Genomic DNA, 12,059 nt, shown 5'->3' on the forward strand with positions numbered 1-12,059 from the left:
CAATAATGATGTAAAAACTCAGATATAAGGCAATTCAATCTGACTAAGAAAACCTCTGTATTTTAAATGGTTATATAAATGAACACTTCTTCATCCTCTGTCATTAATCTACTTTTCCCATTTTCTGGATTTTTCCCCTTCATGTTTAGTCGAGTCATTTGTTTTCTAGTAATCTACTTTTGCTGGTTTTATTTCACATTGTACTTACCTCTATGGTTTTAACAGTGGGATTAGTGTAATACATAATCCGGCCTATCCAATCAAAAGCCAGACCAGACGGCGAGCCCATGAAAGCAGCTGGAGCAAACTCAGACCGGTTGGTACCGCTGGTCTTCACTTGCCATATAGAACCCTGACATAGGAGCAAATGAAAAGACCCTGCGTTAAAACAAGAACTACTGAAAATAATCCGTAAATGTGTCAAAAAATAACCAAAAAACTGAGGAAAATATCTCTAAGTAAGTATAGTTGCCTTTAATATTCAAATTGTAATCAAAAGCTGTCCTTGCATCACAGCAAATTCATTATATATCATAAAACATTGCTACAAGGTTCAATTTAAGGCCTCCTCTTACACTGCTTTGGACCCAATAGATTAACTGCAGCTGGTCATCAAAGTCGATGTCCCGCCCCTGGCTGATGCCAGAAACTGGGGCCATTGCATTGTTGGAAGGGTCAGCGGGGTCCAGAGGAATGCCAAAAATCACAGAATCTCTCACCACCATCAAGAAGGGAGTCTCATCTAGGATCGAATAAAAGTAGAGATGAGGAGAGGAACATGATTCTCTAACAAGGGGGTGTGGAGCTCTAAGAGAGAACATGCATCAAGCTCAAATTAATCAGTCATACGGTTTATGTGTACAGAGATTTAACGTGTTTAAATCCGACACACAGTAGAATAAACCTACCTTTGACACAGGTGCGTTTGTCTGCATCGAGCTTCCAGCCAGACTGACAGTGGCAGGTGTAGTACCGGGGTCTAATGCCTGCCAGCAGACACAGCTGAGTGCACAGGTGCTCTCTGCATGGGTTGATGGCTAAACACAAAACCAGAGTCAACTTCAATTAGACTTTATATTACATTCAATGCCTCGATTGATTATTTTCAGCTATGTCTGCTAATACTGAAGCAATTTATAACTGCTGTACACTTTACTTTAGGACTGCAGCAGTTATGTGGTTAGCATAACATCAGAAAGACACAGCACAATGACAAAAAGGAAGCGTCACAGTTTGACGGGGACTTACCTGTGGGCTGTTTGATGGGATGGTCCATAACGATGCCCATTGGCTGGTAGACATTGGTCATCAGAGTGGTGATGTTGCCACCGTGGAACTTGTTTGTCCTCATCACTTTGCTGGTGTAGCGCTCCGACCAGTAGATGTTGTCCTCAAAGATGGTCATACCGTGAGGGTGCTGGAGAACCTGTAAAGGGGAATGGTGATTTTATTCATGCAAGGAACAAAAATAATGAAGTGTAACACTTTTCCTGATATGTTAGGTGACTACCTTCTTACCTACGTTCTTGAGTCACTTTCTCAATGTCAGTGAAAAAGACATTAGTAAGAATTAATCAAATGCATTTAAATAAACTTAAATAGTCAAAAAAAATTCTGTGTTACAATTTCAATATGGCCCCAAATAAATGAGGATTTCTAAAATGAACAACAATTTTGCCAGGAGGTTTTTCTATTAACGAACAAAAACAAGCTGTGACGGTCTTTATTTGTCTTGTTGCACTGTAGCTCGGTTAAAGTATCCCCTTTTTTTTCTTAAATCTATCAACTAAATGAAACTGAACCTACCATGTCACTGGCCATGACCTGATACCGGTTGTTGCCATCATAGTCACAGTAGTCAATATATTTGAGGTAGGCGTCAGCAAAGTAGACCCTGCGGGTAGTGTAGTCCAGGGCCAGGCCGTTGGGCCAGTAGAGTTTGGTGCTGACGATGACTTGTCTCATGGCTCCATCCATGTCGGCCCGCTCGATCCTGGGGTTCTGACCCCAGTCGGACCAGAACATCAGGTAGGTGCTGGAAGAGGAATGACAGTGTGATGAGTTAATATCTTGTGGCTTGCTGTTAAGTACCCTCACAGTCAGTTCCTGCTTAAGAGCCTTTACTTACTGGTTACGGGGGTCTAAAACCAGTCCGCGGGGGCTGGTAACATTCTTGGTGAGGAGGACTTTTCGGAAGCGACCGTCCAGAGTTGAGACCTCAATGTTCTCCATCACAGAGTCGGTCCAATAAAGGTTCCGAGCCACCCAGTCCACAGCTATACTCTCTGGTACCATCAGACCGGAGGAGAACACCTAAACAGCAGGGACACATTGAACACAGTTTGATTTAGTCCAAGCCTGTCTTTATGTTCAATTCTATTCATACATATTATACATTTTGACGGTTCTGTGTTCCTTTCAGAGGACACTTGTGACCAGTAGTTGAAATCTCTTGTTTAAACACATTTCTCTTACTTCCCGTCTGTCTGTGCCGTTCTGGTAGGCACTCCATATCTTCTTCTGCGAGGAATCTGCCCAGTATATCCGGGAAGTTACTCGATCAAAGTCCACAGTCACGATACTTGAACCGCTGACCACTGGATGCAACAGGGGGGGTCTCATGTTGATCCGATTGGCGATGATCTGGCTTCGCTTGGCAACCAGAAGTGTAGCTGCTATTGGGTCTAAGGGCAGAGAAGTATCTTGTTTCCTACCAAAATTTCCTCTGAAGGATTTGAAATATAAATACTATCCTAAAAGAAACTGAGCAAATTAATAATCTTTAATTTGATAGTATATTACTATGCTTTAAGTTGCTTTAAATAATACATTTAAGGCGTTTTTAGTTCATTCTCTTCATGTTTTAAGATACAAATCATGTATTTGTGATGCTACTGTGTGTTGTTTACCTGCAGCTTTACAGGTGCGCCCATCAGGCTCTAGGAAGTAACCGTCTGAACAGTAGCACCGGAAGCTTCCTCTCTCGTTGAAGCACTGCTGGCTGCAGAAACCTGGGATCAGACACTCGTCGATGTCTTCGCAGGTCTTGGAGTCGTTGAGGAGCTGAAAGCCTGAGGGACAGGTGCACTGAGCCCCGAACGGTCCTTGGATACAGCCGTTACTGCAGCCCCCGTTGTCCAGCCCACAGTCGTCTTGGTCTTCATGAAATGATATAGCAGTGAGTTAGTATTGTGTAATTATTATACAAACCATATACAACAAACACAATATCAAACGTGTCTCCTCCTTGTGTTTGTTTTGATTGTTTTTCAGAAAACAAATACAAACACAATATAGATCATTTTTGCAGCTTATTCTCCTCTACCTTTGAACAATATATTTTAATGATCATAGTATGATTTTTTAGGAAGATCTGTGGCAAACAAATACATTTTGTTAAGTCTGTAGAATTTGCAGGTCGGTACATCAAAGGGATATTTTAATATACTGTATATTTAGCTTTTACAAATGTTGTTCTTCCTGCCATTTAGATATTACAAACAATTTCAATAAGTTGTTGAGCCCTCATATATAAGGAAAGGTACTTCAATAACTCACTGCAAATAGGCGACTCATCCGCTCCATTGGGGCAGTCCCTCTGGCCGTTGCACACCTTGTCCAGATCAATGCACAGCAGGTCAGTGGGGCACTGCCACTGTCCGGAGGGGCAGCTAAACGGAGGGGTGGGGCAGTCCTGTTCATCACTCATGTCCTGGCAGTCGTTGTCGCCGTCACACAACCAGCCTGCTGGGATGCAGATCTTGTTGGTGCACTGGAAGTAGTTTGGCCTGCAGGTGACGGGGGCGCAGGAGTTGTGTTCGTCTGATCCGTCCTCGCAGTCTGGATGTCCGTCACACTCCCAGGCCTTTGGTATGCAGAAACCGTCCGTCTGGCACTGGAACTCGTCATCGTGGCAGAGGCCTGGACCTCGGGTGGCTGGAGGAGCAAAAATACTTTTAAAATGAAAGTACTCTCGTTTAGAGTAACTGAACTGAAGACAGAAGTGTAAATCGTAGCAATGAGCATTTTAATTCAGATTACAGAATAAAAGTGGTGCAATCGGCAAAAATTAAACCCCTTTTACCAAAATTATTATATTGGTTTGCTTACGACAGTCTCGCTCATCCGAATGGTCCCTGCAGTCAAACACTCCGTCACACCGATACCTGGAACTGACGCACTGGTCCCCACTGGCACAGGCAAACTCATAGGAGGGACAGGCGTACTCTTCAGGTGGAAAGTAGAAAAATAGGAGATTAAAGATAAGTAAACCAAAACAAAAAAAAGAGCAAATAACATAAACGGGTGTTTCACAACCAAAAATGTGGAGAATTTATTATCAACATAACAAAACAGAACACAACATTTATAAGTTATAAAGATTCCTACCACAGTTTTTCTCATCAGAGCCATCCAGACAATCCTGGTCTCCATCACACACGTAGGAGTTGTAGATGCAGCGGTGGTCGGGACACAGGAAGTAGTTTGGAGAGCATGTAGTGATGGTCGAATCTGTCAATCACAGCTCCTTTATTAGACTTTTGTTAAACTAAATTAACAACATGTGATTGGTTTGCTCAGTGTTATATGGAGTAATATCATGTTACAGTGACTCATCACACTTACTGCAGTTGTGTTCGTCAGAGCCGTCGCCGCAGTCGTTGTCACCATCACACAACCACTTCTTGGAGATACACATGTTGTTATTACAGGTAAATAAGCTGGCGTCACATGTGGTGGGAAGTCGAGTGGGACAGTTCATCTCATCAGAGCCGTCGCCGCAGTCGTCCATACCATCGCAGCGCCAGCCAGACTGTATACAGTGCTTGTTGTTGCAGGTGAACGCGTATGGAGAGCAGGTCGCTCCTGGTCATGATAAATGAGGCCGTCAGATAGATTCATAAAATGCTTAGCTTAATAGTTTCCTTCCAATACTCTTAAAACACTGTTTTTAAATATAATACCTGTATCAGTGCAGTTGGCCTCATCAGACTTATCAACGCAATCACTGATTCCGTCGCAGCGGTGGGAATTGGGCCTGCAGCGTCCTTCATCACACTCAAAGGCGAAGTCGCCACAGTTGTTGTCAGGCGGGGGGACAGAATCGTCTTTGATGCAGTCCCTCTGATTGGCCTGAAGTTTCATGCCATATGGACAGCCACACACTCGACTGTAGGAGGGGGTCGGGAAACAGAAGTGGCTGCAGAGCCCGTTGGCAACCACATTGCAGCGGCTGGTGATAGCTGTCAGGAGGAGGAGGAGGAAACAGTCAGCTAGTTTCTGGATAAGTAAATCTGTCTGTTTCTGATTCTGATTTGAGATTATTGTTATGGGTAAAATGTTCTTCTTTTGTATCTCTGCTTTGTCACTGCCCTTCTTGCTTCCTAACAGTCAAGTACTATTAGTCTTGTCCATACACAGTTATATAAACCAGGAATTCTGGGAAGTTCTGGTGCCGGTCAAAGTGTCCTGGAAGATTTCAATGTCCGGGACAAAAAGGACAAGTTCTCGTTTAATATTACCTTTATTTATTGAGCTTAAAAACTATGTAAAGATAACGTCCTCAAGCTTCCACTATAATAAACATAACTGGCCTTAAAGCATTGCGTGTTGCTGGTCCAGTCTTCAATCTAGATGTGTTCTAACTTAACCATCCCGCTTCAGTTAGTGCAGGCCTGACCTGTCTAACTATCCCCAGGCTCCAACGCTGTTTGAGAACTTACCGCTGTGGAGGTCAGCTGTATAGGCCTTGATATTCATGATGCCGGTGACTCCTTGTCTGATCATGATGTTTCCTCCTCCATCCCTCTTCCTCATCTCGAATACTCCTCTAGTCCTTATATCAGCTACATACAGGTAGTCTGCAAAAAATACAAGGTTCAGGAATTGAAAGAAGACCAGTAAAAGGTACTCAAAATATGTTTACGTTCACGAGAACAAGCGAAAAAATGTGGCTTTTAAGATTATTTGCTCAAATAAGTTATATTATAATTCATGATTTGCCCTATTCTATAAACGTAAAGTCCAAGTCATTACAGGAACAGAGTTATTACACACATACTACATACATATGACAGAGAGAAAATATTAGCAATATTTAGAGGTTTATATTATGTAAGAGCTTGGGTTTTATTTTATCAAAGCTGAAGATAAACCTGAATAATGTCATATATCATTTGAATAACATTCTGCATGTGTAGTATTAGAATTAGAAGAGGTTATGACCAGAGACTGACAGACTCACCTGAATAAATAGTAAGAGAGTAGGGTTGTGTGATCTGGCCGATATTGGTAAATGTTTGTCTGTCGTATCCTTCGATGCCGATGTGACCGATCTGCTCCAACTGGTAATCCACCCAGTACAGCCGGTCCATCCTGGTGAAGCGCAATCAAAAGTAATTAAGCGGAAAACAGAAGGAATACTGATAAATGAACTAAAATGCCTGAGAATAGTTCACTAAATGTTATTACTGTGCTTACACATAGTCTACAGAAAGTCCATACGGCCATCCCAGCGTTGTGTTGACCAGAGGAACTGCGTTGCTGCCGTCTGTGAAGCCTTTCATGATGACCGCGGGACGGTACCAGTCAGACCAAAACAAGTAGCTGTGGATCAACGTTCACAGGACAAATCAGTTTAGAGTCAATCAAAATAATATATATATATATATATACAATAAAAACAGTAGGGCTGCAACAAATGAGTGTCTTTCTATTGATTAATATGCAGTTTTTCTTGAATAATCAATTAGTTCATAAAGTCAGATAATAGTACATGCTGTCCATTTTAGTTTCTCAAAGTCAAAAAAAAAGTCTTGTTTTGTCAATTCAAAAAACCAAAGATATTCAGTTTGATCTAAATATAATCTTAAACAGAGAAAAGCCAAAAATATTCATATTTTATATTCTGAAAAAAGCCTTTTCATCTATTTTCGCATCAAAGATGACTAATAGTTGGTCATTTGTCAATCGACTAATAGTTTAGTCTATAAATCATTGCAGCTTAACAAACCAGTAATCTTTGATGTCTTACTAAGGACAATGTTGGTGTACTGTAAATGTGCCATAATGTGTACTGTATTTTATTCCCTTGATAACCCCGCAACGTGACATCTCCTCAGAGCCAACCGATCTCTCTCCAGTATTCAGACCGGATACATTTGAGCACTCACCCAGCGCCGGGATGCACTGCTATTCCTTTTGGGTTCCTTAATCCCGTCACAACATCTCGTCTCGATTTGTCTGCGACTCTGAAAGCCACCACAGACTTGTAGGTGCTAGTGGTCCAAAACAAGACTTTGGAGGTCCAGTCGTAAGCCATGGCGTCAATCACTCCCACTCTGTAGCCCGTCAAAATCTGTTGGACTGAGAATGCATAAAGAACATTAATTGCAAACTTCATCCTGATCGAACACAGTGCTCTTGTAACAGAGCTTTATAACAACCCTAAAGTAACCTACCAGTGCCATTGAGGTTTGACTCATAGACGAGGCCTCTGGACCTGTCGTTGTAGAAAAGGGTTTCCTCTTTGCCGTCAAACTCCACAGCGGAGCCAGAGAAAGACGCCCCGAGCCCTGAGAGAGGCAGGGTGATGTCCTCCTGCAGGGACAAGTTCAGTGGGATTCCCCCGCACTCCCAGAGAGGTAGCCAACAACAAGAAGTCCTTCACCTCTGTTCAAAGAGCAGGTGGCGGCGATTACTAGCAGGTAAGCATGCTGTCTAAACGATTTAACAATTTTTAAGTTTGTTTAAGAAGATAATTTAGATGCAAAATATTTGACATGGTCAAAGATCATGCATATTATGCTTTGAATTTGATGCAAACCTAACATTTTTGGGATGATAATAACCATAATCCACATTTCCTGCAACAAAATGCTGTAGATCTCATCAATTTTTTCCCCGATTACTCATAAATAACATCTGAAGGCAGAACAAAAGGAATGCTATGAATCGAGTTATAAAGGACATTTGGCCCTCAAATCAAGGTAAAAACTCACTGTAGCAGGTCCGGCGGTCTGAATGCAGGTCGTAACCATGGCTACACTTGCAGCGAAAGCCTAGACCGTCATTGTCGGAGCGGTGACTCAAAACACAAATCTGCTGACAGCCACCGTTGTGTCGGCCGCAGGGGTTCATCACTGGAGGACAGATGTGGTCGTTTTATGAGAGCAGCACTGTTGTTGTTGTTGTTGTTGTTGTTGTTGTTATAATGATGTGGTATTAATTCATAAACATAACAAATGAAATGTAATGAAGATATTGTGTTAAACAAAAGGAAATACAGGGCTGCATAGTTTAATAGTTTATATTGTTAAGCAGGAGTTCTTGTTACAGGTTGTGTTCATTACCAACGGGCTGCAGGGCAGGGTGAGAGACTACAACGTGGCCCGGACGCTTTGCCGTGCGATAGAGGAGAGCTGGGTTGCTGCCGTTGAACCTGTTGGCTCTCACCACACCCATCTTGGTCCAGTCAGTGAAGAACACGTGGTTTTCAAACACGGCAATCCCAAAAGGATGTGGAGACTGGGTTGCACCATTAAGGACCATTTTCCTGGGAAACAAAACCAACGAGATCACAATATGGTGTGTCAGGGTTTTATTTTTTATCCCAAAATCTAAAATACATAGTTTTCTTTCACCTGCAGGATATTTAACAATTTACTGTGTTTTCGTGTGTGAATTGGAGCTCTTCGCCATAGACATGTCTGCCTTCGCTTGAATATAATGGCACTATTGCTAAACAGAGCACCAACAATTTTAAAAAACTATTTACTGGAAATGTGTCTTTCCACGATTCAAGACTCAAGATAATCAGAAGACCTGGATGTACAATTTTAGGGAAGGTTTATTTATAGACAAGACTGTTATGCTATTTCTAGATTAACTGGGTCATCATTTTTTGAAAGACTGTGAGTTATTTTCTGTGAGTTTCTCAAATGTTTTTGCCACATTCAGATCCACAAGCAAAGTACAGTTTAGTTCAATTGTATTAAGAGAGAAAGCAGACATCTCTGAGCCATCTCTAGTACTGTGCAACTCACATCAGAACAATCTAGATTGATAGAAAGCACTACGGGAAGCAGGACAAATTGATTGATTTTGGAGTGAACTGTCCCTCTAAATTTCTTCCACAGGTAGCGAGACATCTTTAATGGCTGACATAATATTCAGTATAACCTTTACCTGTCCAGACCGCTGTACGTGACAGTCTCCACCGTGTCAAAGTGGCTGTCGGACCAGTAGACCCTCTGTGTGACGATATCCAGGGTGATTCCTGTTGGAGTGCCCAGTCCCTTCTTCACCAGTTCCACACGATTACTGCCATCCATGAAGGCACGTTCAAGCTTCATCTGCTCATTATAAACACCCATGTCTGTGAAGAACATGTAGCTGCAAAAAAAAACAAACAAACATGTAAATCAAGTGAAGTAGGTACAAAAACTCTTGGTAAAATAGAATTATGGAGTTCTCTTAAAAGGGTATCTTATAAGTTACTGCTGGTTTACTTTGAATTTTTACCATAAATAAGCTGAGGTAACTAAGATTAAATGATAATGAAACATGGCATCCCAGACATATGACAGACTAACACAGAAACAGAGTTGGACCAGTATTTAATACAATGCAATTTAAAAGTTTCAATAAAAAATAAATAGCTACACAAATGAAATGCATTGTTAGATAGCATTGCGTCATCTTCCTAAAATAACATGATATCATGTCTGATATGGTTTGCCATGTACACCGTTCTTAGCAGCTTTGGAAAAACCTTTGAAATACTAAAGCACTTAAACACACCCCACTGTGGGGTCCAGACGAGGCCATGAGGAGTCTGCAGGTTTTCAGCCACCAGTGTGACCCGATTCCCTCCATCAAAGTCGCACATGTCGATACGCTCCATCATGGCTTCTAAGACGTAGAGTTTGAAGTTGATCCAGTCCACAGCCAGGTTCTGCACACTCTGGACTGCAGCAGTCAGAACCTCCTTAATGTTTCCCCCATTGTAGTTCACAGAGTACACCTGGCAAAGGATTGAAAGGTTTAAGGATGAGTGGCTTTAGTGTACATGCACATCATTCATTCAGATTCATAGAAAAGGGCCCCCAGAGCTGTGCAGTGTAGCTTTTTTGGAATAATATAAAAGAAGATGTGAAAAAATTGAGGGGAAAATGCAATGAAAGACAATAATCCAGACAGACAGACCTTGTTGGTGTTTGTATCACTCCAGAAGACTGTGTCACTGTGCCAGTGATATGCCACACCTACAGCATAACCTTTGCCCTGGGACGGCACCAGAGTTCTGACAAAACGTCCATGTATATCAGCCATCATCACATCCCCCCCGTTGGTGAAAATGAGCTGTGGCAATCCAGCTGAAGAAAAATGCAAAACAGACCTCAGCAGCGAAATGATTTTGAAAGTAAAGTCCTCCTTAACCATGTCATAATAACCTTTAAAACATCCAACAGATTATGTAGCAGCAGATACCTATCGTATGAAGCTACTGTGTGACTCTCTGTACCTGACACATTGGCTTTACAGACGTGACCCTGCTCCAAGAAGTACCCATCAGCACAGCTACAGTGGTGCGTCCCAGGACGATCTTCACACAGCTGGTCACAGATCCCCCAGATTTGACAGTCATTATAATCTGGGGCAAAAAAACAACAATTATAGGAATTACAATAAAGATTTATACCAGTAATCTGCAACCAGAGTATCGTTACATTAGGTATCTCTAAGGCGGAAATCTTTGCTAACTTCATCAAAACGAGGGATAATTTTACAATTAAGGTGTAGTATAAGTCGTAAACTAAAATAAACACACATGAAACAGATTATAATATTCAACAATGTTAGGATATCTGAGAAATTTCCCCCCAAAAATCCAACTCCATTCATCACCTTTCATTATTTAGTGCTGTACTGTTACAGTACCCGCTTTCTCCTGTTGACTACAAATTATGTTAAATGTATACTTGGTTTTGCTCTGATATATGGCACTCACCTACACAGGAACGGCTGTCATTGGCTACAGTGAACCCATCAGGGCAGTAGCAGGCCCCTCCCTGAGGAGACGGGTGGCACAGGTACTCACAACTCAAGGCAGAACACCGCTCCAGGCCTGTAAGCAAAAACAAAAAAATCAACATAACGGTTGAATCTAGGTCGCAAATGAAGTTTTTATTTGGGATCCTGATCTATGCAGCTTTATCTTCAAGAGCACCATTATCAGTTTTGTGACCAGCATTATAGCCATCATTAACTGAGTCTTGAGGCCCAAATTACCTGAGAAAAGTTAATAGCAAACCAGGTGAGTGTGAAGGCAGCGATAAGGAGTATCCTGTCACAGTCTGAACAGCTGACTTCTGAGAATCATTTATGAGTATAAAGCCTAAAACCCTTGTACCTTAAATTTAAAGACTTATTAAATGTGGGATATTTTACATGTGACTAGATGTCTGCCATCGACTAAACAGTCATTCAGAGTATTCTTCCTGGTCAGGTTTTCACTGTACTCATAAAGACAAGTAGAAATAGGCATACAAAGCAAGATTTCTGAGGTTTACTGTCGGACTCATGTTATGTTAAACATATGTAAAACATGAATGACTTACTGCAGGTTTGCTGTGCCGTGGAGTTGGTCTCATCGGTTCCTCCAGGACAGTCAGGTTTTTCGTCACACACTTTTCCCACTGGTATACATAATGTTGAGCCTGGGCATCCCCACTCGCCAGGGTAACAGGATCGAGAGTTACTGTCTAAAAAACAAAAATATATGTGATTAAAATATAAACTACAAATATTTTCTCAAGCTTTTTTGTTATGTTAAGCAATGTTCTATTCGATTCATTTGAACTTACCATGACTAGGCTAATCTTGTCATGTTTTAAGTCTTCTCATAACATGTTTTTTAAATGTATTCTTACAGTTTTTTAAGCAATCATTTGTCCTTTCCTTCTCATAGTGTTTTATTCATTTTTGAATGACACTTCTTAGCTATACCAACGTGTCCAACTGTTGTGCAATGTTCTAAAAACTATTCATGTTCATTT

At 41.5% G+C, this 12,059-nt stretch overlaps 1 protein-coding gene across 1 annotated transcript in view; it reads right to left on the minus strand.

Annotated features, from left to right (window-relative positions):
• The window catches only part of lrp2b (low density lipoprotein receptor-related protein 2b), a 39,573-nt gene that overhangs the window by 23,364 nt on the left and 4,150 nt on the right, over positions 1-12,059 (minus strand). Inside the window, 28 exon segments of the mRNA XM_063894177.1 lie at positions 209-352; positions 576-742; positions 909-1,037; positions 1,249-1,426; positions 1,807-2,035; positions 2,129-2,313; positions 2,476-2,684; positions 2,910-3,158; positions 3,559-3,936; positions 4,111-4,227; positions 4,390-4,512; positions 4,627-4,866; positions 4,965-5,243; positions 5,724-5,861; positions 6,245-6,375; positions 6,481-6,606; positions 7,173-7,365; positions 7,461-7,626; positions 7,628-7,671; positions 8,001-8,141; positions 8,352-8,554; positions 9,187-9,393; positions 9,802-9,820; positions 9,823-10,024; positions 10,207-10,376; positions 10,526-10,654; positions 11,012-11,128; positions 11,622-11,765. Of these exon segments, the coding sequence (XP_063750247.1) occupies positions 209-352; positions 576-742; positions 909-1,037; positions 1,249-1,426; positions 1,807-2,035; positions 2,129-2,313; positions 2,476-2,684; positions 2,910-3,158; positions 3,559-3,936; positions 4,111-4,227; positions 4,390-4,512; positions 4,627-4,866; positions 4,965-5,243; positions 5,724-5,861; positions 6,245-6,375; positions 6,481-6,606; positions 7,173-7,365; positions 7,461-7,626; positions 7,628-7,671; positions 8,001-8,141; positions 8,352-8,554; positions 9,187-9,393; positions 9,802-9,820; positions 9,823-10,024; positions 10,207-10,376; positions 10,526-10,654; positions 11,012-11,128; positions 11,622-11,765 (4,757 nt within the window).

The sequence above is a fragment of the Eleginops maclovinus genome, chromosome 10 (genome assembly GCF_036324505.1).
Source record: "Eleginops maclovinus isolate JMC-PN-2008 ecotype Puerto Natales chromosome 10, JC_Emac_rtc_rv5, whole genome shotgun sequence".
In the NCBI taxonomy this organism is placed as follows: domain Eukaryota; kingdom Metazoa; phylum Chordata; class Actinopteri; order Perciformes; family Eleginopidae; genus Eleginops; species Eleginops maclovinus.